At 34.9% G+C, this 26,847-nt stretch overlaps 1 protein-coding gene across 5 annotated transcripts in view; it reads left to right on the top strand.

Moving 5' to 3' along the window:
• LOC142331717 (protein phosphatase EYA1-like) overlaps positions 1-26,847 on the top strand; it is a 321,428-nt gene that overhangs the window by 271,080 nt on the left and 23,501 nt on the right. For all 5 annotated transcript variants that reach the window (XM_075377768.1, XM_075377758.1, XM_075377778.1 and 2 more), the window contains exons 14-15: positions 5,995-6,109; positions 19,373-19,494. In XM_075377768.1, coding sequence (XP_075233883.1) covers positions 5,995-6,109; positions 19,373-19,494 — 237 coding nt within the window. The remainder of the gene's footprint in view (positions 1-5,994; positions 6,110-19,372; positions 19,495-26,847) is intronic.

Here is a 26,847-nt window from a genome sequence, read left to right as displayed (position 1 = left end):
TAATCATCCCTAGAAACTTTTTTATCTAATAAAATATCCAGAAATTTTGCTTTATGAGCAATAGAAATATTATGTTATCATTAATGGGAATTCTATCCATGTGATTAGTATTGTTGTATCTACTTGAGAAGTACAATATAATGGCTGTATCTGTATTTAAAGTTAGATTATTATCCAATAAATAATTGTTTGAACTGCTATCTCATAGAATTTTCAGCTCCAAATTCTTGTAAAAATAATTTTCTCATACCTATTACATGATCTTCTCATATCTATTTATTTATTTGCTGTATGTATATATATATATATATATATATAGAGAGAGAGAGAGAGAGAGAGAGAGAGAAGGTAAGAATGAATGGATCAAGATTTTTAGGTCAGTCATTAATGCCGCCCTCCGTGATGCGAGTGGTAGCGTCTCGACCTTTCATTCGGAGGTCCTGGGTTCGAATCCTGGTCAGGCATGGCATTTTCTCACACACTACAAAACATTCATCTCATTCTCTGCAGAAGAAAATGCTTAACTGCAGACCCGGAGGTTTAACAAAAAAAAAGGTGGGTTATTAGTAAACAATAAATAACAAAAGCAAGAGTGCTACAATTTGTGATCTCACCAATTGTAAAGTACGAGGAGTAATCTGATTTTTGATGCCAGAAAACAATTCTGCAGCTGTAATTAACAGACAAACTTGTAACATTTATGGACTGAATATTATGAGTAATGGTAAAGTAAGACAGTTCATTTCAAGAAGGGCAAACGAATGTCCTTGATGAAGAACATAGCAGCCCGACCATCAGTGCAGATGATTTGATTGAAAAAGTTGTTGAAAAAATTGAGAAAACCAACTCTTCACCATGTAACAATTGTCTTTGATGTTTCATGATTTTTGTTATGAAGTTTTGACTGGAAAATTGGGCTATAAAATATTGTGTGCTGAAGATGTTAACTGACACACAAGGAAAAACGTTATGCTGGTCATGAGTACCAGCATAATTTTTGTGACATTATGAAAATGAAGTGATGAATTATTTGAGCTTCTCTTAGATCCATAATGGGTTTTATTGGCTTGTAAATTGACAAGTTTAGGCTTATATTTGCTAGTTGGATAGATGACAGATGGAAATATAATCATTTTCATTATTTAGAAAAATGCTAAAACTTGGATGCATCATCTTCTGTTTCAAGTCCAATTTTTATTTATCTTCACTAATGTTTACAAAAAAAAAGTCATCTCTGAGTACTGATATGAAAATACAAAGAAATAACCTTAATTAAACTTGAGCTACAGTAATACTACAAATTTAAAATTTTGAATATCATCTTAATCTTATAGTATTATTGAATTTCAGCACTTATTATTAGTTGATGAGCGCAAAAGAAGATTGCCATTGAACCTCCAGCAGAGTGTGAAATACTGATCTCACCAACTTTCATAGTTGTATGTTTATGCTGAATAATATACCTTATATGTTCAGAAAAGCCAAGCTCGACTGTAATGGGAAATGTAACAAGATACAATCTAGGGAGAGAATGTCTGAGACTTCTAAATGAAATCCGCTAATATCAAAAATATACTACAATACATTAATATATGTCTCTGCCTGTGATTGGAGGCAGGAAACTCTTTCTGACTGGATCTGAGACCTAAAAAATTGTTCCAAGAAATACAACACTGTGAAAGAACAGGACCAGAAGCTTGTTACTCATTTATGAAACATTAAGTAAATCTCCATACTAACATTAAAAAACTATGTCATTTCTGTTAATAGTGGTGTTTATAGTTTGTTAGATAAAAATACAAATTCGATGCTGAAATAAGATGATTACTAAAGCGATACAAAATGTATTTCCTTGAGATTATTGATGAACATTGAAAATAGCTTTAAGAGATACAATGTGATTTTTAGGTATCTAATCTGTTATTATACAAATACTACTATGAGATTTAAGCATGGAATTGCTGATAGCACCTAACAGTATTTACATTATTTCTTTTACAAGGTTTTTTTTTACCTTCTCATATAGAGCACATTCCCAATAGTAATTTGAAGTAAAAATTATATACATACAAGTGCAAAAACTCTTTGTTTTTTACTGAAAAATGTTGACCCTAATCGTTCTCCAAAATAATGTGATACTAAAGTTCTTGGCCAGTAATTATCAGGCAGATTAGTGATGTAATATGTTTTATGAAAAATTAAAAAACTGTTCTCAGAACTCTATCTACAAAAGTTTTAAAAAAAGTTTTAAAAAGGTAAAAAACAGACCATTAACACACTCCACTTTTCAGAGTTAAAATTCACTTTTACGTATGGCAATCAGCTTGTTAATTAATAATAAACAAACAATATACTAAACAAATTTTTTAGAGTATTTAATTTGGAGAAAATTGATGTAGGTTAATGTAAAACAATTACAAACTTAAGAAATTTTCTTCTATTTAAACCAAAACACACCTAAACCCGACAGAAAATATTATGATTCTAAATCAAATCAAAAATTTTTTTGATATTGTAAAAATAAAATTATTTGTTCAAAATAAATTAAATAAAAAAATAAAAAATAAATATAGCTTAATATTCACCCAGCTTTTTAGTCTTTGAAGTTAATTAAGACTCACAAGTCTAGCACATGCTAACAATTTTCTGTAGTGTAACATAGTTGTTACAGTAACATCTGTTTAAACACATTGGAGTGGTTACTAACAAGACAGAACAGAACCGGCATCCATTTCTTAGTGGTTTCATGCCATTCCAGTAATGATATTAACTCAGTTAATATCATGTAATTTTGTTTTTATTTTTTTCTAATATTGATTTTATAATTCTAATTACATTACTTTTAGTCGCAGTTATTTATAAAAATAAAACTTTGTTTTAATAGAGATAATATAAAAGGGAAATAATTAATAATTATATATCATAATATAAAATTCATCTGCTAATATAAAAGTAGCAGTCAGGACAGAAGTGCTTAAGACATCTAATCATTTATGGAGTATAAGGTTTATTATAACACTTGTCTAAAAAAAAGAAGTTTTTTTCTGTTACATGCATTCAATAAGATGTGTCTTATAGTACTTTTGTGCTGATTTCAAATCTGCAAGCTAAAATTGAATGGAAAGCAGGGTTTTTTAGTAGCATGAATTTAAAGAAAACCTGATTTTTTTTAAAGGAATTATATACCTTACAGTATGAAATATCACTATTTTAGTAGGTAATATTTTACCTACTATCTGCCTTTCTTTCATTTTCTCCTACACTATACTATTATCTTGTAAGAAGAACAGGTGGTGAAATTATTGGTTCCTAACATGGAAAACATCTTTATGCCACTTTCATGGAGATTCCAACCTTGCATTTAACCTTGCACCCTGCTTGCATTTTAGATAAATTAAGATCACAAACCAGATCATTACATTCTTCTTAAGTAATTTTATGAGGTCCAGTGCTCTCACCTTGGAAACCTTGATTCTCTTCTTCTTCATTACTTTCTAAATCATCATAGCTTATTTATTGCCAACATTTTCTTCTAAATTTCATGTTTCTGGTGAAACTGGAAAGGTAACTCTTCACTGACTGGATAGGTCTTATACTGAAGAAAGACTAGAATATGTAACAGACTTCTTCTCATGATTTCTTTGATTTTTGCTATATAATTATTATAGTTGAGTGGTCCTTATGCTCTTTCCACACATTAGGAGCAGCAAAAGGCATTTGTCACAGCCACTTAGCCAGCCGCTTAGTTAAGTTCTACAAGAATTATATTAGATATTAGGGGGCCAAGACTTGTCCTGATCTCCTATTTTACACCCAAAATAGAGTTCATATGATTTTTTAACCAAAGGAGTAATATTTCTTCTTTGAAATTTATAAGTTAATTCATCATGCAAATAGCAAAAACTGTTAGGAAGATCTCAACAAGGGATAACTACAAGGTATTTTTATATAAATTATTAACAGTAAGCATAACAAAAACAATACACGTCTGTATCAGTAAAACTAGAAATAAAAAATGACCAAACTCACAATGGTATTCGCATCAAAATCAGAACAAATGATTCTGTGGTTTGGATTATTCCACTGTAAAAATAGTGATTGAAATAATTATATCTATTATGATATCATTAATAAATACTATTAATTAAATCATGTTATTGTGATAAATTTTGTTTTCCTACAAGTAATGAGTCATAGTAAACAGTTAGTGTTGATGTCATTCTGTGATGTAATACCACAGTAGTCACTCCTCCAAATTATTCTACTCTGAGCCATTTATAGATACTATTATTAATTTATTTTACATTATTCATGTGCCAGGGATGACTACTGCTTAATCTTATGATGCAGAATTCTACATAAGGAAGTGTATATATAATAACACTAGGAATAACCTGTAATAACCTTCTTCATATAATAAATTCCTATCCTACAAATACATACAATTTTTTTTTTCAACAGCAACTATAGCTTTGGTCATATAAGTCAGAAAATATTCAAATCTGTATCAGAGCATATTGCTTTTGTAGTCTAATAAAATCTTTCTGTTGATATGTTCATTGGATCTTTATAATAATTGTACAGTATTAACCAATCCACTTTAGAAATTTTTTATTAACTTAATAAGCATATCGCTCAATTGTTTAGTTAAATATATAGGGATTATGGAACAAAGTATTAACAGTTAAGGATGTCTGTGTGTTCTCAAATCACAAGATTTATGCTTCAGTAAACAATTGAAGAGACTGACTGATGTATGTATCACTGTAGGGCATATTTTGGGTAGCTCACTCATTGTGTCTTTTATTATTTTGGTTGATATACTGTTTAAAGACATTTGAATAATTAATTATTAAAGTATTAAAAAGTAAATGTAACATAATTATTTGTATAGATATCTATATTATTTAGAATAAAAATATAATAATGTATGGCATTGAAAACATTATTTGCATGAGCTCTTTGATTGATGTAATCATAACACTATTATCTGACTATACAGAGGTGTGCTTAATGCTACTTCTTGAACTACGTAAAAAATTAAGTGACAACAGAAGAAAAAAGAATGCTGATTTAAATAATTATCCATTTTAAATTGTTGAATGACTTGTTTTTAGAAACTTGGCATTGAAAATGAGTCATTTAATGATTATAAAACATTACTTTATTCTGTTATGCTATTCAACTATTTCAGCTTGGTATTAGCCGTTTTATCAAGAATTATGTATAATTATTTCATTAAATTCTTTAATAAATATAAACCTCCTGTCCAAGCTTTATTTTAGTTTCAACTCTGGAAAAATAACTGTCAAAGCAGTTTAGGACGCCATGAGATTGAAACTTAGTGCTTTCTGGATGAAACTATATCCATTAAACACATAAAAGGCATTTATATATTATCTATTCTATGTACTCATTATTAAGAAGTTATATTTTTATGATCTAACACCTAACTTGTAAAGCTTAAAAATTGTTTGAAATTTAATCTGTAAATAATATAGGTTAATAATATGTATTCAGAGTAAATGACAAGAGACAGTGATATATCAGAAGAATTGTAATAACAGCAATGAAAAAGTTAAGTGAACATTTTATTTACTTTTTTTTTTTTTAACCTCCGGCACCACCGTTAGGTATTGCTTCAGAGGATGAGATGAATGACAAGTAGCATGTGAAAATGCCATGCCCGACCAGGATTCAAACCCAGGACCTCCGGATGAAAGGCTGAGATGCTACCACTCGCGCCAAGGAGACCAGCATTTATTTACTTTACATTAATTTTCATATACACTATTTTGCAAGAAATGTCATTATTTATGATAAATATTTCATTTGTGTTACATTTGTCTGTTAATCCACAATAAAGATAAAAAACTTGTGATAAAAATGTAACCAGTATTTTTCTAATATGAATAACTTTTATTGTTTGTATAATAAATATCTTTATGTGGATGAAATAATACTACTTTAAATATTTTTTATATTGTTTTAAAGGTCTTTTGGGCCCTGGTAAACGGGATCATTGGTTGCAGTTACGTTCTGAAATAGAGTCAACAACTGATAACTGGTTAACATTAGCTATCAAATGTTTGACACTTATTAATAACAGGTAATGTGTGTAGTTTATATTCTGTTTCTTTTTAAATCGCCTATTTATAAAGTTTTGTTGTTTTAGAAACTTGAAAAGTTAAAATAATCAGGGAGTAATAAGTTATTTATCACAAAGGAGTATCAAACAAGAAATTTAACACTAGATAGCCTAGGCCCATATTCTGGTAATTTTGAGACTTCAGATTTCTCTGTTGTTGAAGTTACACCTTTAAAAATTGAGCTCTTGTTATTTCTCTTTGATGTCATAAACAATGTGTAGAGAAATCAGAAAATATTTCCTTTAAGATTAAAAAATTGTTGGTTGTTACTCATCATATCTGTTATTTAAATTAGCCAGCCATTGATGATGGTTTATGATGAAATGTTATTGTGTTTTGAAGTGTAATTCAAAAATTATGTCAAATTCAAAAGCCAACTATCCAACTGTTATGTTAGTGCTTATAATCCTTCATAGATTTAAATAAGTTCTGTTTTCTTAAAATAAAAGTTGAAATTTGACTTTAAAGCTCTGAAATTCATCATTATAGCTAATTTAAACATGATGGTTTTGAACTTCATTTCTGAATTAATTCATGCATGTTGTGCTTTATTAAAGTTTTCAGAGAACTTTACATATTCATAAGGAAAAAGTATCAGTTATTGATCTACTTTTCAACTAAGTAATTTTTGAGACTACAACAGAAACTCAAAATTTAACAAAAAAAATCCATTATTGTGGTTGATATGAGTAACTGATTTTAGGTACTTTGGATGTGACTTGACTGTTACCAGGGTTATGGTAATGGATAATAATAAATTATGATATGCAATTTAGTTTTGGCAAGACTCCATGCACAAGTTGCAGCGCAGCCCCTGGCAGCTTGCGAAGTCATATTACCGGCCAAAGCCATTGCTTGTGCTGTCCAGTGTTCGATGCGGGTTTGGTGGTCACGACCACACTTCAACATCTGTGGCAACTTACCAGGCGTTCCTGGATATTCTGTTTGCGGTTGCTCCGGAGGGTGAAGCAGATGCGTTAGGGCAGGTGAGACACCATTCCCTGACGTACGGGTTGTGGATCCCATAGATATAGACCAAGTGATTTCTTGAATGGCACTGAAAAAGGCACTGGGAATTGACCAACTTGACCCGGATATTTTCTATCATCTGCTGCCTGTCATAACAGAGCCGCTTGGCAGACAGTTCTCGGTGTGCATAAGCTGGAGTTGCTTTCCGACTTGTTGGAAGGTGGCTTTGGTGAGGGTACTCTTAAAATCAAGAAAGGATCCGAGTGAGGTCAGCAGTTATCGAACCATCAGCCTCTTGCCGATAATCGGCAAGTTGCTTGAAAGGCTGGTTGTGGAACGGCTCTGGGAAAGCATCAATATGAACTCACTTCTAAATCAAGGTACAGTATGGCTTCATGAAAGGCGTTGGAACCGAGGATTGCATCTTAAATGCTCTTGCCGAGGTGGAAAGCGCCAACTGTAAATATGTTTTGGCAATTTTTATTGATATAGAGGCAGCATTTCCTTCCTTGTGTTGGGGTTCTGTCCTCTATGAGTTTGAACGCCGCAATGTTCCCGTAACCCTGCAGGCTATAGTACTTGTCTGATCGCATGGTTCTGTTTAAGGATGCGCACCTGGTTGTGGAAACGTCTGTCAGCAGGGGAAGCCCGCAGGGCTCTGTTCTTGGTCCCTTGCTGTGGAACCTGGTGTTCAACGGATTTTTGGGACCGACATTCCCGGAAGGGGTCATGACCCAGGCTTTCGGCGATGACTGTCTCCTGTTAGTTCGTGGAAACTCATGACCGCAGCTAGACGACAAGGCAAGCGGCCTTGTCAACCGCAGATGGCTGGATGGACATTCAAAATTTAAAGATTTCTGTGCCCATCTCAACCCCGTAGGGGAAGACCACCCGCCTAGTGAGGTTCCGGTCACCACAGCACCCCCCCCCCCCCCCGTTTCATTCATGCCCTGTTGGGCTTTCACGGGAGTCGTCTATCGCCCTCTGACTTTTTACATCTCATAGTAATAAGCCTGGCCTCGTTGGGATGCCACCGATGTAAATGCCTCGGTAGACATTTGCATAAGTGATTTAATAATTCAGCTTATTGCCTTCGCTGTAGGCCTCGTCCGAACATCTTGAATGTCCTACATCGTATCCCTCTGAACTAGCTAACCGAACTCGCAAAAGCATGAACCCCGCGCCCAGTTCTACTTATTATGAGCCAATTTCATGAATGTCTCGTAATTCGAGGCAAAATAAACACAACATACCACCAAATATGTTGATCGCAACAACGAAATTTAGTTCTACGAGGGTTATTTTTTTTCAAGGTCCGATCAGTCGCGAAATAAAAACCCGCGCAAAAATCGGATGAACTTTTCCGCATATGTGTTGCACAGCGTCTCTAGTATGGCCTTCAATCACGTCGCGTCACTTCGTTTAGTTCTAAACCCGCAGGTAGCACGTAAACATGTCTACAACAATAGCATCTCCCGCCAAGTGTGAAGGGCGTGCGGTAATTCGATTTCTTCAGGCTGAGGGGTGTTATGCAGCTGAAATTCATCGACGAAAAATTAATGTGTACGGTGAAACTTCAATGAGTGACAGCAAAGTGCGACAATGGTGCAGGAACTTTAAAGCAGGACGTACAGATGTTCATGATGCAGGAGGTCAGGGAAGGAAGCGATTGTCAACCGATGATCTCGTTGAGCGAGTGGATGAGGCAATTCGAGAAAATCATCGGTTCACAATTTCTGTATTGAGTGATTTGTTTCCTGAAATTTCAAGGTCAGCTCTCTACACGATTGTGAATGAGAGACTTCAGTACCGCAAACTGTGTGCGAGATGGGTTCCCAAGATGCTGTCCGACCATCACAAAACAATGAGAATGGACGCCTCCCTAACGTTTCTCCAGCGCTACCACAATGAAGGAGAAGATTTTTTGAACAAAATTATAACAGGGGACGAGACATGGGTCCATTTCGAAACTGAAGAAACAAAAGAACAATCCAAACAGTGGATGCATTCTCATGAAAACTCAGGCGGCTCCGTTCTATGACGTGGGTATTGGAAAGTTGGTACCACGCTACGACAAATGTCTAAATCGGAGTGGCGACTATGTAGAGAAATAGCGTAACTATGTTTGTAACTTGTTACAAATAAAAAATTGGTTATTTTCACTGTGGTTTTAATTTCGTGATCGATCGGACCTTGAAAAAAAATAACCCTCGTAGTTCCCTTAGTGAACTCAGCTTAAATTTAATAAATCCAGACTTAGGTTAAATTACGGACTCCACTCTGGTCCACTAGGGAGAGGTGGACAGACATCCTACTCCAACTCGGCTCCACGTGACATTCACCACAATAAATTACCGTCAATATGTCGCTACATCTCACGCCTGCGTGGTGTCCCATGTCCTTCGGCAGTACAGCCGCATCCCGCCGACAGTGTCGTCTGCTCATTCTAATATGCCCTCGTCAAAACGCCGCTACACCTCATGGATGCATGGCATCCCATGCCCATCGGCAGTGCAGTCGCCGTCCCGCCGACAGCTTGAACGATCAAAGTCACCTCTTTCTAAGTAATCGTGGCTCGCTGCCAGAGCGCATACCTTCGGTCAATCAGACTGTCCAGGCGGACCCTAGCCGCCCGGTTTGCTACTCTACTAAATCCCTTCGGCCGCTCTACGTTGAGCGAGGAATCGAAGGAAGCCAGCCACAATTGTCCAGTCCTCCAGTTGACTCCTAAATCAAAGAAGGAGTTAACTCTCTCAAGTTCCCTTATAACTCTGGTACGCTCAGCTTCGTACCGTGGACAGAAATACAGGACATGGTCTACCATGACATCGACCTCACAAGCCGGAGTCAACAACCTAAGCCTAGCCAAACTATTCCTAAAAGCACCATGTCCCGAAAGAAATTGTGTAATATGCCGATTGGGGGAAACCCAACTAATAGCTCCCAACTCCCTAACATTTGGAAAAATACCATGCGTGTATCAACCAGTAGAAGAATCGTTCCACCTAGCTTGCCAAGAGTCAAAACCTTGGTCATCAATTTCTCGTATACGCTCTGATGTTAGAAGGCTTCCCTTCTTAAAAATGTACCGCTGGCTACGCTCTGTAGCCAAAATATCTAAGGGTTTTATGCCGGCAATTACAGTGACTGCCTCTCGTGAAACAGACCTGTGGCCACCAACAACAGCTAACAGTAGAAGACGCTGGGCTCGCAAAAGAATGTCTCTATAACATTGAAATTGTAAATGATGAGCCCAGACGGGCGCAGCGTACAACATTATGGCCTCACGGACACCTTAGTATAGAATTCGAATGGTACGGTAATTCAACCCCCAATCGGGATGGATGAATCTACGGACACTGAAGAAAGCATCGATGGCCTTCTTCGCTACAAACTGAGGTGCTCCTTGAAGAGAAGCCTCTCATTAAGGATAACACCCAGATACTTCTGAACTGTAACATACTTAATTGGAATACTGTTCATCACAACCCGCGGGTGACGGGTTGCGGCTAGGCCACCCTTCGAAAACATCATAGTGGTTTTCTCCACACTGAAAACCATCTTATGCTGAAGACTCCACAACCTTAATACCTTACATACTTGTGTTGCTCTGAGCTCTATCTCGGCACGCGAATTGCCCTCTACCAGCAACAGCCCATCATCGGCATAAGCCACGATGCGATAGCCACTGAGCATCCGCAATCGCATGAGAGAGTCGAACTCAACGACCCAAACGAGTGGACCTAGTACACTGCCCTGTGGACCACCTTTAGACAGGGTCTTTCCTACCTCCGAACTGGCGTCACGAAGTACGACAGTTCTGACGCTGAAATAGCTTGAGAGAGTTCTATCTCATTTAACGTGCAACCACGCTGCTGCAATTGAAACACGGCAGAGGGCCACCACTAGTTGTTGAACGCCCCGGATATGTCCAAAAAGACACCGAGTACGTACTTGCACTCGCTGGCTGAAGCCTAATCCATGACCCTAAGAAGCGAATCCTCTGTGCCTTTATCGGGGCGGAAACCCGATAAGCCCGATGGTTAGAAGTTAACCTACTGTTAATGCGCAGGTGCAAGACCTTCTCGAAAACCTTACCTACTTTATACAAGAGTGCCAGATTACGGTAAGAGGAACTTACAGTGGGATCCTTGTCGCCACCCTTGATGAGCAGTTTCAATACACCACGTTTCCAGCACGCTGGGAAGTGCCCAGCAAAAAGCAACGTGTTGAAAACCCTAGTCAGAGGACCAACAATGACAGGCAACGTGCGAACAAGGTGCACCACCGTGATACCATCATATCCAGGAGCTTTATATCTAGCTAGACTACACATTATTTGACGGACTTCCGCCTCAGTAATTTCTGAAGACATAATCTCAGAGCGAAAACCTATAACTCCCCTTCTGACACGTCGTTAATACGAGGTCTCACCAGCCTCGGTATCATCTGAAAGTAGATCGTCCATCAGATGAGTGAGGACACGATCTATATCAACAACACCATCCTGGGTCGAGAGAGCCGACAGAAGAATGTATTTTTTCCGCTTATGACCAAGAACTCGATAGACAACACCCCATGGGTCCTTATTCCCTTGCTCTTGTACAAAAGAGCGCCAGGAATCACGTTTAGAAGACCTAATCTTGTGAAAATACTCGATCCTCTTTTGACGATAATCCGCTATCAAGACTGCACGCCGATCAAGATCATCCGCACGCTGTGCGGCCCTCCTGAGCCGGCCCAAAGTCCGCTTCATCGCAGTCAATTCCCGAGTTTACCATCCAGCTACTCTCTCTCAACCTGTACTTCTTGGGATAGAGTGTTCAGCGACTTCTACTACCGCAGAAGAGAAATTCTCTGCCAGGTCGTCTAATAGGACTTCGAGTAAAAACTCGCAGCCTGGCCGCTAGAATGTTAGAAAACTTGGGCCAATCCGCCCGCCTGTGCAGGAAGAGCCCCTACTGAACAGGAACGTCCGCCCTAATGACACCGCGCAACCCACCTACCTAAACAAAAACTATTATTCGGTGATCGCTTTCGCAAACATCGACTGCCGACCAATTCAGAATTCTACCAGGGATATCCTTACCAATGGTAACAAAATGTTGGTACCATTTCTGTGCCCAACACAAAGTTTATGCTTCTCAAGAATGCAGACAAATTATCATAGTCGTAACCCCATTATTAAGTAAAAAGGCTGTGTGATCAGCCAAGTTAGGGTTCATAAGTACCTAGGTATTTTGTTTGGCGGACGCTGTCTCTGTGATGCACAAGCTTAGGAGGATTGCTCGGAAGGATTACAGGATGTCTGGGCGTCATTTGTACATGGTGTACCAAGGTGTCCTTGAAAGTATGACCTCTTATGCTGCGTTCATTTCGGCGCATAGGTTGGACAGAAATAGAGCACTTATTCAGAATTTAAGAAGCACAAAGCATTAATAGTGCACTGGTGTTTTTAAAACAACCTCCTACGAGGCTACCACCGTTTTGGGAAAGGCTCTCCCAATCGATTTAGTGGTGAAAGTTCAGGCAGCCATGTGGAAGTTGCGAAGAGGTAGGGAGGTATTTGGGATGTGGTTTCGAGCCAGGCCTGTACCAGAGTGGAATGGTGATCACACTGCACCAGTTCTAAATTTCGTTCAGTTGCCCATCTCCTGCCTGAGAAGGAGGCTTTACAGCCTCACGATGGATGCATGGCAACAAGAATGGCACACCACGACTAAGGGAAGGTCCTTGTATAGATTTATACAGGATTTGGGGGGATGGTATGCCTCTCCTTCGTTTTTAAGGGCAATGAGTGCTCAGGTGCTCTCCAACCACACGAACTTGTACCAATATTTGTTTCAGTTCCACCTGGCAGCTGATGAGTTGTGTGTCTGCGGGGAGGTCCAGTCGAATGAACATATGATGTTCGACTGCCCAGCTCTTGGGGGGCCAGAACTCAGGCCACCCTGGAACTTAGAGGTCAAGGGGAAAATTGGCCACTCATAAGCGGTGAGTCAGTGTGGCATGAGCTGCATTGTCGGACTGTGTGGGTGTTCCTTGATGCCATTGCTTTGTTCATCCAACATCAGTAGATTATTTAAGGGAAAGATTCCTACCTCACTGCTGTGGAAAGCTACCCAGAATTATGGCTGGCCATCAGCCAATTAAAGCTCCAAATGCTTTAATATTGGTGGACAAGTACTTGCTGGCATTCAGCGACCTAGTTGTGACAGTGAATTGCTGACTTGATTTGATAAATTTAATTTATTGAATGTCATATATATTTTGGTAGTTGATACCCCATCAACTACCAAACCCCATTAACTACCGGGGTAGGTGCACCCCGCACTTACCCATTTTAGAATATATGACAAGTGAACGGTGGGAAATGAAGCAAGTGGTGTGTGGCACCATGCTTAGTTCGCTCATGCAATTAGGTTAGCTCTAGGAGCTAGTTAGGACACTGGTCACTAAACTGATTCGAAGCTCAGTAGCCGTTTGTGGTACAGACATTCAGTCTTATGCTTTAGGGCGACCGAATGGGGTGGTGGCGAGAGAAATTCCATACAAATAAAATCAAATCAGCTGAGTCATATTGAGTTGGCTGATTTTTTCTGAGACCTTGTGGTCTGAGGAAAATGGAGTTTTCATTTTTAGAGATGGAAAACTGTTTTTGTTTACAGTTGTTTTTCATTCTTTCTTAATATATGTGTAGTGTATCTAGCTCCTTTTTTTATATATTAAAAATATATGTTGTTATGGTTCTAACAATGAGTCATAATTGCCAATACCTACCAACTGACATTAAAATTAATCATTGACTCTAATGTAGGAAGAGTAACCTTCACTACCACCTGTCTTTTGGTTTTTTCTGGGACACAAAACAAAATTTTATCAGTACCTGGACAGAATTTTATTGTAATAAGCAATTACAAATTAACTCATTAATTAGATTGTTGTAAAGTGCCTATTCTATATTCTAAAATCAAGATAAATGGTATAAAAGGCTTAACCATACTATAGTAAAAATTACATATTTGAATATAAATGAACGGCCCTAAGAAATCGTAAAACATTCAGTAATCTCATCTCATTGTTTCCTAACATATGTTTGAAAATTAGCCCTAGTTTAAACCTCTGACGCAATGCCACATAACAGATACAATCTACAAAGATGTGGTGTACTGTTAGTTGGCAGTCCAGATGTATATATATATATGGGTGCATTGGTCTGAGTCATGAGATATCCAGGAGTAAGTCTTGTGTGCCCTATTCGCAAATGGCAAATAATAATCTCCTCTTGATGGTTATTCCTGCATTAGGAGCTTCATTGTGTTACAGTATTTTTAACAGGACAAAGTTTATTGTTGATGGTAGTATTCCATTCACTTTGCCACTCATCACAATCACTCTCTTCAGAAAGCAGACAAAATCATCAAAAACAACGAAATTAGTAAAAGGAGGCTGGAAACAAGCCTCTTTTGCTGCACTCATGGCTGAAATTCCAATATGGCTGGGAATCCTGCAGAAGCTCACAGTTGTGAACACTAAATCATTTCAGAGATAATAGACTGTTTATCACAGACGACAGGAGTACATGTCTCTAATCACCTATAAGGCACTCAAGGAATCTGAACAGACAAGTGCATGTCAAAATGTTGGCCTAATTATATTTAAGGCCTTATTAATAGCATATAGCTCAACACAACAAAAACACTGATGATACTGGGTAGATCAGACATGTATATTCTATTCCCAACCACAAATTCACAATCAATAGAATTAAAGTTTATAGAGCTGTCCATATAAACTATATAAAACTTCTTATGATGTTGACAAAGATTAAAGCAGTAATTATTGAGAGAAGGCCGCCAAGGAGGGTAATAGCATGGGGCAACAGTAAGAATTGGAGGTAATTGTATATTTAGAGCTAAAAAAAGGTGCTGAGCTCTGATGCCTGGTAGAGCAGCAATAGATATCGGCTATTCTTGCTATCAACTCATATATGGGTTAGAAAACACTTCATCAAAGGTTGAATGATTTATTGGTTTCGTCTATTCCAAAGGGATGGCTCACCACTATCCACCAGTAAACTTACTACAGGGCTTGAACGAAATGCACCTGTAATAAGACAGATGAATGAATGATGAATTGCATCAAGCATTCTAAGAGCGGTAGACCAGGTGATCAATAAAAATAAGCTACGCTCTAAGTGGGAATGAACCAGAGCTCAGTAGAAGCGCAACATGTATATACAATCAACTTCCTAACGAGTATTAGAAAATTCTCAGTATTAAAGGATTTTCATTCTTTAGTAGGATTTCCGTATCATCATGCCAGAACAGACACTGCAAACATTCCAATGAATAATATTTGTACACATAAAATTAATTTTTCTCATTGTATGTAAAATACTGCTAGCAGATTATTTATCAAATATTATTCAATTTTTCTCTTTTATGCTTAAGACTTTAAGGAAATGATTTGTTTCTTTGTGCACTTCATCTGCCTCCATATTCTTGAAGGTATCTCAAGATGGTGGTATGGATACTTGGAAGCCTGGGAGGCCGGAGATACTATACCAGGCGATGATTTTTTTGTTCATCCCTTGGGATCTTAGTAGCTTGCTGCATTATTGGTGCAGCATGAGTTTTATTTGGTGATGTACTAGCTGAAATGGTATTTGGTACACCATAGTTTGTCATTTCACCAAAACCATTATCGGTCTTTCTAACAGAAGTTACCTTCTTTCCAGTGTTCAACACTGTAATTGCAGCTGTGAGGGACTTTACTTGTTCCGATAAAGCTTCTACCAATTTAGTCAGTTCTTTAAACAAGCAGAAGGAGCATTATTTATCTTTTCGTACATTGTTTGAGATAGTCTAACACCAGGTTAGAATTAAACTAACATCAGGTTAGGATAGAAACTAATACTGGGTTGTACAGGATTTCTTATGCTCAGGGATTTTCTGTATTCTCGACAAGCAACAGGGAAGGATACTTTCTGCTCAGTACAGATCTTTAATATAGCCATTTCTTCCTTGTAAAGGGGGCACTCTTGAGACCTTGTGAAAAGTGGACCTTTGCAGTTTATACATTTTTCTTCAGCATGTGTGCTATCTTCATGACCCACATGGCTGCAACATGCACAAACCTGTTCCTTTTGGCAATCAATTTTGGTGTGACCAAAACCCTTACATTGGAAGCAGCATCTAGAGTTTGGTATATATGGTCACATACAAATAGAAAGGTAACCAATCTTTATTCTGTCAAGTACAGTAAGACTGGAAAAAGTCAAAACCGATGTACCAAAACTCATCGGTTTATGTACGGTTTATGTACTATGTTGGTACATCAACACCATTCTCCCTTTTCATAATCCTCCACATAGACATGACTGACTGCAATAACAGCTATTCCCTAATTACAGGTAACTCAACGTCAGCCAAGTCTCAGCAAAAGATCACTCCTTTGTTAAAATTAAGTGGGAGCTCCACTATCACTTGGTCTGATACCATATACCTAAGCACTAGGAGTTTCGACATTGCTCTTCATTGTAGATTTCATGTAGCAGGGTGCCACTCCTAAGTTTCTTTATTGATTTCACAGACCCACAAGCTGTTATAATGCATTTATTAATCAGGAAGGAAGAAACCTTAGCAGATCATTTACCTTCCTATTGTACCTACACAAGAAAGGCTCATGGAAGAATATTTAACACATTACGTAATGTTTCTCATATCCTTATCACTGAAAATTTCTTTGGGTGACAAGGTAGGTTGACGTCTCTTAAAACCCCTTTTTTTGTTGGTTTTTTCGAGTAGACCAACAACCACCAAAATAATATTTTTTTGGAACTGCCATATGGTTTTCACGAGTACTGGTGATTTAATGGACACTCCAGCAGAGCACACATGTACTGGAGTAAGGCCTCCATACAACTGGGTTCACCCTGGTGCTCAAAGGACATCATTCGAGACTCGCTACGTAAAGCCATCCACCCACCGGCACAATAGTTTCCACCTTGGGTTACAGTTGCATTTTGTATGGTGTTGCAACACCACTGAGTATAAGTGTAAGAAGAAACAGTGTAGGATGTTGTGTAAGGGTATTTGTTATAATTTGTGTAGTGTTCTTAGTGTAATGTAAATGTATAGTGTAAACCTACTGCGTTGGTCTAGTGATTAACTCATAATTGCAAATCAGTTGATTTCTAAGTTAAGAGTTCTAAGGTTCAAATCCTAATAAAGGCAGTTACTTTTATACAGATTTGAACACTAGATTGTGGATACTGGTGTCTTTGATGGTTAGGTTTCAATTAACCTCATATCTCAGAAATGGTTGTTCCTGAGACTGTCCAAGACAACACTTCATTTACATTCATACATATCATCCTCTGAAGTAATACCTTATAGTGGTTTCGGAGGCTAAACAGAAAAAGAAAGATGTATAGTGTAAAGAATTCAGCAACTCAGGTGTAATAGGAAGAAAAGCTGCTTAGGCTAGGGCCATGGGGATGCCAACCCCCAAAGTCTTAAAGAGTAAGACTTATCGGGGCCGTTTTTGGTGATACCAAATATTTGAGATTATCCTTAGATGCCTTTGCTTTTATGATGGTGCCCATGGTCATACTGATTTTCATGTATGCAAAATAATTCATATTTTGGTGGAACTTATTAAGTTTAATGTAGTGTTACTACCTTCGAAAACCTGTATTTGGACGAACCTATGGTTTTATGGTATAGAAAACTAGACTTCCAACACTATTTACAAATAAAGAATAAACACCACAAGAGTGGAAGATAATTGTTATATGAACAACATGCACATTATATGATTATTTTTTTAATGTCTTGGTGTATTCTGGAAGAATTGTATTTACAAAAAACTTAATGTTTAATTTTACTATTGTTTGATATTATGAAACATTTTATTAGAAAGGGTTATTAGAGATAAAGTTTTTGTTAAATTTTCAATACAGGTCAATCTACTTATCTAATCAACAAAAATGTGCAAAATACTTAACTTAAAAAGAACAGGCAACCCAACAGTACTGTTTTAGAAAAGTTCTAAAATTTTGATATCTGGCAGCAGAAAAACAATGTCACATTATTGAAATGGAAAGATAAGTTCAATGTACTGATGATGTCAGCTACTCATGGTCCTATAATAAAAGGTTTACAATCAAAATAGAATACTATCATAGAAAAGCCTGGAATGACTGTGAAGTACATTTCAAATAAAGAAGGAATTGACTGAAGTGATCAATGATCTGCTACTCAAATCCATGAAAGACATTTTAGCTGTACATAAAGTCTTTTTTCTTTTGCTAAATGTTGCATCTTGAAGCAAATGTAATCTGTACAAATGACTTCCTCTTTTAACTCCTAAATAGAAAGAATATTAGAGATTGAAGTAACTCTGTGAAGTTCTTCTGTAAGTGCAGTTATAAAAGTAATCTATGGAGATATTAATGAAAGCATATTAGCAGGAAATAGTGAAGTGCTTAGACCCAAAGTTTACACTTGGAAATAGATACTTCTTTTCATTCATACTATCTATGGTTTGATTAAGAGATCGCGCAGTGTTAGCAAGTCAGAAATGAAGATGATCACATTTCCAACGTTCCCAAAGGAATGTGCTTTTCTCAGCATCAAAATACTGAGAAATAGGTTTATATAAACAAAGAGAAGTGACTTTAAAATACCTTTGTTTGCATAAGAATACAATTGCCTTGTGGAAGAAGTGAAAAGTAACATGTGTGGTTTAAGAAATTTTCCACTGAGGTAAGCAAAGCCCCAGTACAACCAGCTATGGCTCTTAGTATTTTGTTCACCAAGAACAAAAAAAAAAGATTGTGCAAAATCTAACTTATTACTAGTTCTTTCTGCTATAAATACTAAACTGCACTATCCAAAATTGATTTTTATTCTTGGTAAACTTATATGATACTTTTTCTATTTTGTGTTCACTTTTCACTATACCACATTTATAAAAGAAGAAGCATAAGTTATAATCATACAAGAATGTGAAAAATATATTCAAGATTTTTCAAAGGTGGTAAAAGTAATTAAACATCTATATTATTATGAGTGTCTTTAATAGTTCAACATGAAGGTAGTATTTTATAAGTTCTTTGGCTGTTTATTATTTCACATCTAGAAGTCAGTAACTAATTAATCCATATCGCTTTATTTTTGAACTTATTTAAATTTAGAAACAGATATTGGCATTCATTTATTTTAATATATTGTTTGATACTTTTTCAGGCCTAGTTGTGTTAATGTGTTAGTGACTACAACACAATTAATCCCAGCATTAGCAAAAGTCTTGCTGTTTGGTCTAGGAGGAATTTTCCCTATTGAAGACATCTATTCAGCTACAAAAATAGGTAAGAAAATTTATGAACATCCTTCATGCAGTAGTTATTGGTGAAGAGGAAATTATTGATTAAAAAAATTAAATTTCTGATATAAAAAAAAGATTATATGTAAATAAATTTGGCATTAGACTGTTCCATTGTTATTATTTATTTAGGTTTTTAAAAAATTTCTGTGATCAGTATTATATTTACGGTAGTAAGATAAAACTTACTTTACTCTTATTTAGATAGAAATAATATCTCTTTCCATCTTCAGTCTCTTTTTGTCTCCAGTTTGTTTTATTTTGTTAAAATAATCCATGGCAATTAATTAAAATTAGCATTATGACAAAGAGTAAATGGTTGATTTTTTATTAAATAATCACAGTTTACTTTAACAAAAAATATACTGTAGGTGGATGGAGGTACTTTTGAAAACATTTTTTTCTTAAATAAATGTAAGATATGATTTACATAATATAATAATGTAAGTTATAAAAATGTATATATCTGTAAGTTAAAAAAAAATTGAATAAAGCATTAACTGTAAAGAAAAAACACTTTTAACATGTACATGCATTAATATAAATCATTTGTTAAAATAATTAAATGTAATAATCATGTATATTTTTTATTTTTATATATTTTTAATTATATTATTTATAATTAAAAATTTATCAGTTTTATATATCCATTAGTGTTAAATCAGGTGACCTAGGAGGTCAATTAATTGGCCTGTCTCACCCGATCTATTGTTTATAGATGTTACACTCAAATAATTTCTAACTTCTTGACAAAAATGCGGAGGGTCCCTTAATGTTGGAAAATTATTTCTTGTCTTTTTAGTTATGGAGATTTTCTAAAACAGGTGACAAATTATTTTTTAAGAAAATTATGTTCACATTTCCTATAAAACAATCTTCAAGAGTAAATGGTCCAATAATATGCTCATCCATAATACACCAAGCATTAAAATATAACTATAACTAAATATAATTAAATATATATGAATTTTTGTTTCTTAATATTTTTAACAATGAAATTTAAAAGAATTTATTAAAGTGGTGTCGTGTTTAACTATTATTATTATTTTTTTTTAATAATTTTTGCTTCCTAAAACTCTTCTTCATGATCAGTTGATGTTACATGGACTTTCTCAGAACTAAATTGTTTACAACTTTTATTACAAAATTTTGTTTTGTGACAAATCTTTTGTGTTTTACTATAATATTTTCAAAAACTACTAGACATTCAGTTCTGGGATCAGTTTTATTCATTCTTCATGTCAAAATCATATAAAACATTCTGATTTATCCTTTAATTTGTTCTGAGAATTTCAGTATGACTTAATTTTACCCTTGGAGTAGAAATCTAGGGCAACATTTTTCATAAGATATTAACTTGAAAAGAAAGAGTTTCAGGGCTTATGTTTACATGAACTTATTCCTTATTTTCAGTTATTTACTGTTAGTATATAAAACTTTATTAGTATTTTTTCTTCATATAAATTTTCTAGCTCTTCCATGGTTGTCTTTTCTACTGTAAGATTACCTTTTCTTCCAAGTTTGTTTTTTATGAGAGATATTCACCAAATCCTGAATATAGTCATGATTTAATTTAAGTTCCTTCCTGTCATCTACCATCAATTCACTGTTTGTTTATTCAATCATTGCTTTATTTGGTTCATAAACATTCTAGAGTAATGTTTTATTATATATATATATATATATACATATATAAATTTCAGCTGTTGTCGTTTCTTATGCTCTTGTATCTATCGTAATATCGTGCCATTATTACTGAGGGGACTTTTTGTCTACATTGGTCCCCTTTCTCAGATGTCCTTTAGTTACCACTAACATATTTTTCCTAAAAGACTTTTAGTATTCATCTGTATCCTTCCTCAAGAGCTTGGAATCTATACTGCATTTGCACTTCAAAATTACCTAACTTTTCAGTAACTTTAATTTCTGCAACGCATTTCCCCCCTGCCAAATTTCCTTAAAACTACAGTATTCATTCTCTTTTTGCCTTAACTAAAACAAAATAACTATCCTCCTACTAACTCAATGCTTTCTACTGTACTGGCACACCTTGAATCCTTTAATACTTGATCAATCTAGTTGAATATTGGAAGAACTAACCTATTCAGGGTTTCCCATGTATCTAAATGAAATGTCTTATGTGAAAATGTTATGCTAATAATTTTCACTTGTTAAAAGCTGTAAAACTTACTTGTCTTTATTATCATTAATATTGTCATGTAATGTGAATTGATCTTTGACAGTACTGCACAGCCAGTTCTTATCAATTTTTACATATGCATATCCTTTCACCAACTTTAAGTTAAGCAGTACCATCTTACCATATACAAGGTTAGTCATTTCACAGAACAAATGTTTTTTTCTTCATCATACTTCTCTCGTGCAGGAGCATGGTTGATAGTATATTACCCTTTGAAACCAATCAACACAACCTTTCATTAACTGCTCCCATGTTTCAAAAGATATCCTTTGCTATTTTTTACTGCTACCCAAGTTCTGGTTGCCTCTTTTTTATTCTTTTTCACTTTGAAAAATGTTCTAGTTCCCTCCTCTAATTTCTCTGCCTAATTTGTATTTTCTCCACCCATTTCGCAGAAAGCCACACCTACTTTGTATTTCAGAGTTCATTTGAGATTATAGTCCATCAGAACTATGTGATGTCCCAACGGTGTATGACCAAAACAATAATCTTAAGTTTTTTTGCATACTTTGGGCTTTCATCACCTAAATTCTTATTTAAGGGATGTTTCAATTGTTTAATAATAAATGCTATTTTTTGAAGTGAGAAAACCAATCAATAAATTTCCAACCTGAGAAATTTTTCCTCAAGCCTTCCTTAAGACTTTGATAATCCAATTTTGTAACTGCAAGATTGCACTTCTGAGTTTGGTTTATCCTAGGTATTTTAATTTCATAGTATCCACCATATCCAGTGAACATTTGACTTTAGATTAGGTAAGCTAAAAATAAATAATTTACTAAATAATATTTATCAGTATTTGTTTTAATCATTGTATGATTAAGGTACAAATTTGCATTTTTCATAAATAATAAAAATTGAAATTGGTTAAAATTTATATAGTATAAATTAATATAGTATACAATATTCATTTATTTTACTGCGTAAGATAAATTCATTTGACTGTTATTAAATATCAAAGCCGTGGTATTTTTAATAAATATGTTTAACAGATTATATATATATATATATATATATATATATATATATCTGTTGCATGTCGTCAGTTTGTGTCCAAGTACTAGTTTTGATATTTTAAAAAAAATTATACTCACTTGGATTTTCTATTGACTTCTGAATGTTATGTAAAGATTTGACAAGCACCACATTTGTTATGAAGACATTAGCATAGTGACAAGCAGCAGTACTGAGCTGTGCCTGTACTGCGTATTGGTTCCAGCCACCATGACTCCTTTATGCTGTATCAAGACAAAATTTCATGAAGGTTCCAAATCCTGTAGGGCTGTGTTTAATTCTTTTTTGATTTAAGGAAATAGATTTGTTTTCTGTATGTTAAAATCTGAAGTTCCAATCACTGTTCATTTTGGGGCTTGGTACAAGCCCCAAAATGAACAGTGAAAATACTTAAAGAAGTATTTTCTTTATAATAAGCAAAGTATCATTTCATTATTTTAAATTGAACATTCTTTTCCCAGTTCTCTTTGTATTATATTAATGTACAAAAATTTAGTTCTATCAAATGATCAAGTGTATCAAATGGAGCTGATTAATATTAGTAAGTTAGTCTAACATTACAATTTCACTGTTGACAGGAAATTGGAAAGGTGTTTTTAGGTAATATTTTACATTAGCCTTTGGTGCAAACTTAATTATAAACAGATAAAAAGTAGCACTTGATAGTTCATATTTAATACTAAATAAAATAAATGAGGTTGTATTACAATAATGTACACTTGCTTCTGATAGTGGATATGGGCAGCTTGATGACAATGACAAGAATATTACATTTATCATAGGAAATGGACAGTGAGTTTTCAGATGCACTACTTGCACCTTTATCACCAAGAAAAAATAAAAAATAAAATATGAAAAAGAGCAGTGAAACTACAAAAAGATTGGCAATGTTCAGAATGTTACTGATTTATCCTTTACTGAAAGTTGTAATTCAAATGTTACAAATGTATCCTAAAAAGAAAAAAGAAAAAAATTTATGGAAAAGAAACTTTAGGAAGCAACATCATATTAAAGGTCAGTCGTATTTCAGTGAGTTAAATTATTTTGTTCCTGGATAACGTCTGAAACCAAATCCATTACTAGATGCAATTTGTTTGTAATAATGTATTTGAAGATTGTAAAAATAATTTATTTATGGTATGCTACAATTTGAGCCAGTAACAACAGTGTAATTTCACTCCTTTATATGTATGTAAAATTCCTCTAAAGAGGAGGAGAATGCCAACAGTGCAACAAAGTCATTTTACTTCTCTTCAGTCAGTGAAACCTCATGATTGAGCAAGAGCAAAAGTGCTAACAAACTTACCCGATTTAGTGTAAACAGTAATTTTTTTTTGAAAAGCTTCCTACTGTTCCATTACATTGTACAAGAAAAAATATTAATAAAAAATACTATTTATCTCATCACAATAAAGCCTGCTTGTACTATTTTAATGCAAATGAAATAAAAGAAAAACTATCTTACAGATCAAAAAAGTGTTTTTGAAAGTTTTTACCACAATATATCATTTTATAAGCCGAAGAAATTCCTATATGGGAAAAGATTAAGAAAAGATAAATTTTATAAAGTCCCCTGGCAAAGAATAAAATTCTTTTAAAAGTACCAAAAAGGGAAATAAGGTTACTTGTGATGAATATTCTAAAGACAGATCACACTAAAAAAAATAATTCAATCACTGATGCTATCGAGTGGGCCATATAAAACCAGTCTCAGCCATCTGACCCAGTATCTTCTGATATATACTGTGTCAGAAAATGGTAAGTTTGTTGCACATGCATATTAGTTAAAGGTCATTGATTCACTCATAAGTCTTCAGCCTTCCCCTCCTGTTCATTGAGTCTGTAGTGTTTGTACATCATGGTGTATTCAATTGAGCAGCATGTTTTCATTGTGGAGGAATATGATCGTATAACTTCAATAAATTTGGTCCATGAAAGGTTTCAAGGGACATATCCTAGAAGTAATGTTCCTACAAAATCAACAATTCAAGATTTAGTAAAAAAGTTGTAAACAACTGGCTCTGTTACCAATGCGAAGAGAGTGAAACCACCAACTGTTCAAACTCCCAAAGTTGTCGCTTGTGAGAGTGAATCATATTGAAAGGAGTCTTCACAAGTCAACACAATCATTAGCCCAAAAAACAGGAGTTTCTCGAACATTGTGTCAGCATATACTTCATGGTTTATAAACGAAAGCTTATCATGTGAGTGTTGTACATGAGTTAAAACAACATGATAAGAGTAAACAGGTAAATTATGACAGTGGCTCTTATAGAATATTAGTGAAGGATTCCTTGATCCTTTTCTCTTTATTTCAACAGATAAAAGCATGGTTCCATTTATTAGTATGTTAATTCTCAGAATACATGGCACTAGGCTACACAAATCCCAAAGGAAACCATCAGAAATCACTCCATGATTTAAAAATTGGTGTTTGGTATACAATTTCTGGAAGCTGGATCATCAAACCAATTTTCTTTGAGAAGACTGAATATCGACATCTATTTACATTTGTACAAAGAATTTACATATCACTTGACTCCAGAAGAACTTTTTTATGGATACTTCAAAAAGTCGGAGCGACTTGCCACACTTCTGATCAGTCTCACTAGAATTCAATAAGCTTTCATGAGGAATAGAACAGTCAGTAAAGACTTGTGGCCACCCTGATCTTCAGACTTATCACCATGCAATTTTTACCTCTGGGCCTATCTGAAAGGGGTAGTCTACAAGAACATTACACAGATGTTGGAAGAGTTGAACGACAACATACGACAAGAGATTGCTAGGATTCCAGTTGGAGAATTGCAGAAAGTTTTTATGAAGATGATTTGCTACGCTGAACTTTATGTAGTGGCTGGTGATGAGCATTTTGAAATGCAATAAAAATTACATTGCAACATTGTAAACCTCTTTTTTCAAAAGCACTGAAATCAAGAATCAAAAAATGTAAGTAATTCAATATTAGTTTTTGCTTTTCAGTTTTATTTTCATTTTTATTTCCTGGGGCAGGTTTTATTTGGTCCACTCTTTAGTTTCAACCTTCAAAAGGTCTTTAGCACCTCCATTCTGATAGCACCATATTTTTTCTACAGTATAAAATATTGTCATCAAAATTTATTATTTAATAAAAATATTCACACCGAGCCCAAGCTGCTTTGTGTGGTGTGAAGTTCATAAAAGCAAGGCTTCATAAAATTGCTTCTGGAAGTGGCTTTTTTGGAAGGTTAGAAAGTAATGGATCAACAAGAGTTATAAACCCACACTGTACTAAAAGAACTGCCCAGGGCAGTAAGAATAGGTTCATGTTCTCAATTTGCAAAGAACATTGATTTGGTGCCTGTTCGTCCTCTACTTCAGACTGTTCTATGTGATAGAGTAGATTAAAAGATGAACAACAGGAATAGTAAAAATTTGGAATATTGAGTAACATTACATTGTACATTAAGAATTAATAATAAAAAGGTGTTGGAAAATATCTTTGGAATTAATGATTTTAATTATTTTGTTTTAAATATACTTATCTTGATTAAAAAAAATTATATTGAATAATAGAACAATAACAAATTAAGTTTTAATAATTCAATTGTATGCAGCTTTTAGATTATTTTTTAACAGTCTTCAATGTGAATGAAGATTCCAAGCACTGGTTATTTAACCTACCTATTGAATGAACAGATTCTGCATACTGTTGAAGTCACTTAAACTAGAGTGAAGAATTGTTATAGTGTGACAGAGTTAAAGTGCTCTAATATTATCCAAAAAAGTAAAAATGGTAGCTGTGTAAAATTTATAAACAAAAAAGGTTATTAATGTAAAATTTCCTTTTTTCTGCTAAAAATACTTTAGTAAATGGAGGATGGAACCTATCCTTTCCAATAAAAAAGGATGGTACATTGCTTTGTTTGTTGTTTGTGCTCACATTTGTATTTTAGCTGCTATTGGTGCAGACCAGACCACATGGTCTGATCTGCAGACCACATGCACCGAGCAGCTGCACACAGCGCACAAATAATTCATTTGTTCAAACGATTTATACTTTTTGTTATGAACAATTTATCTGAAATTGTACTGTTGGATATAAGAAGGGCCTCAGGGCACTCAGGCCCTTTTTGCGTAAAATGC

Source organism: Lycorma delicatula, chromosome 1 (assembly GCF_047948215.1).
Source record: "Lycorma delicatula isolate Av1 chromosome 1, ASM4794821v1, whole genome shotgun sequence".
Lineage (NCBI taxonomy): Eukaryota > Metazoa > Arthropoda > Insecta > Hemiptera > Fulgoridae > Lycorma > Lycorma delicatula.
The sequence above is the reverse complement of the archived record's forward strand: the minus strand, read 5'-3'. Positions and strand labels throughout refer to the sequence as shown.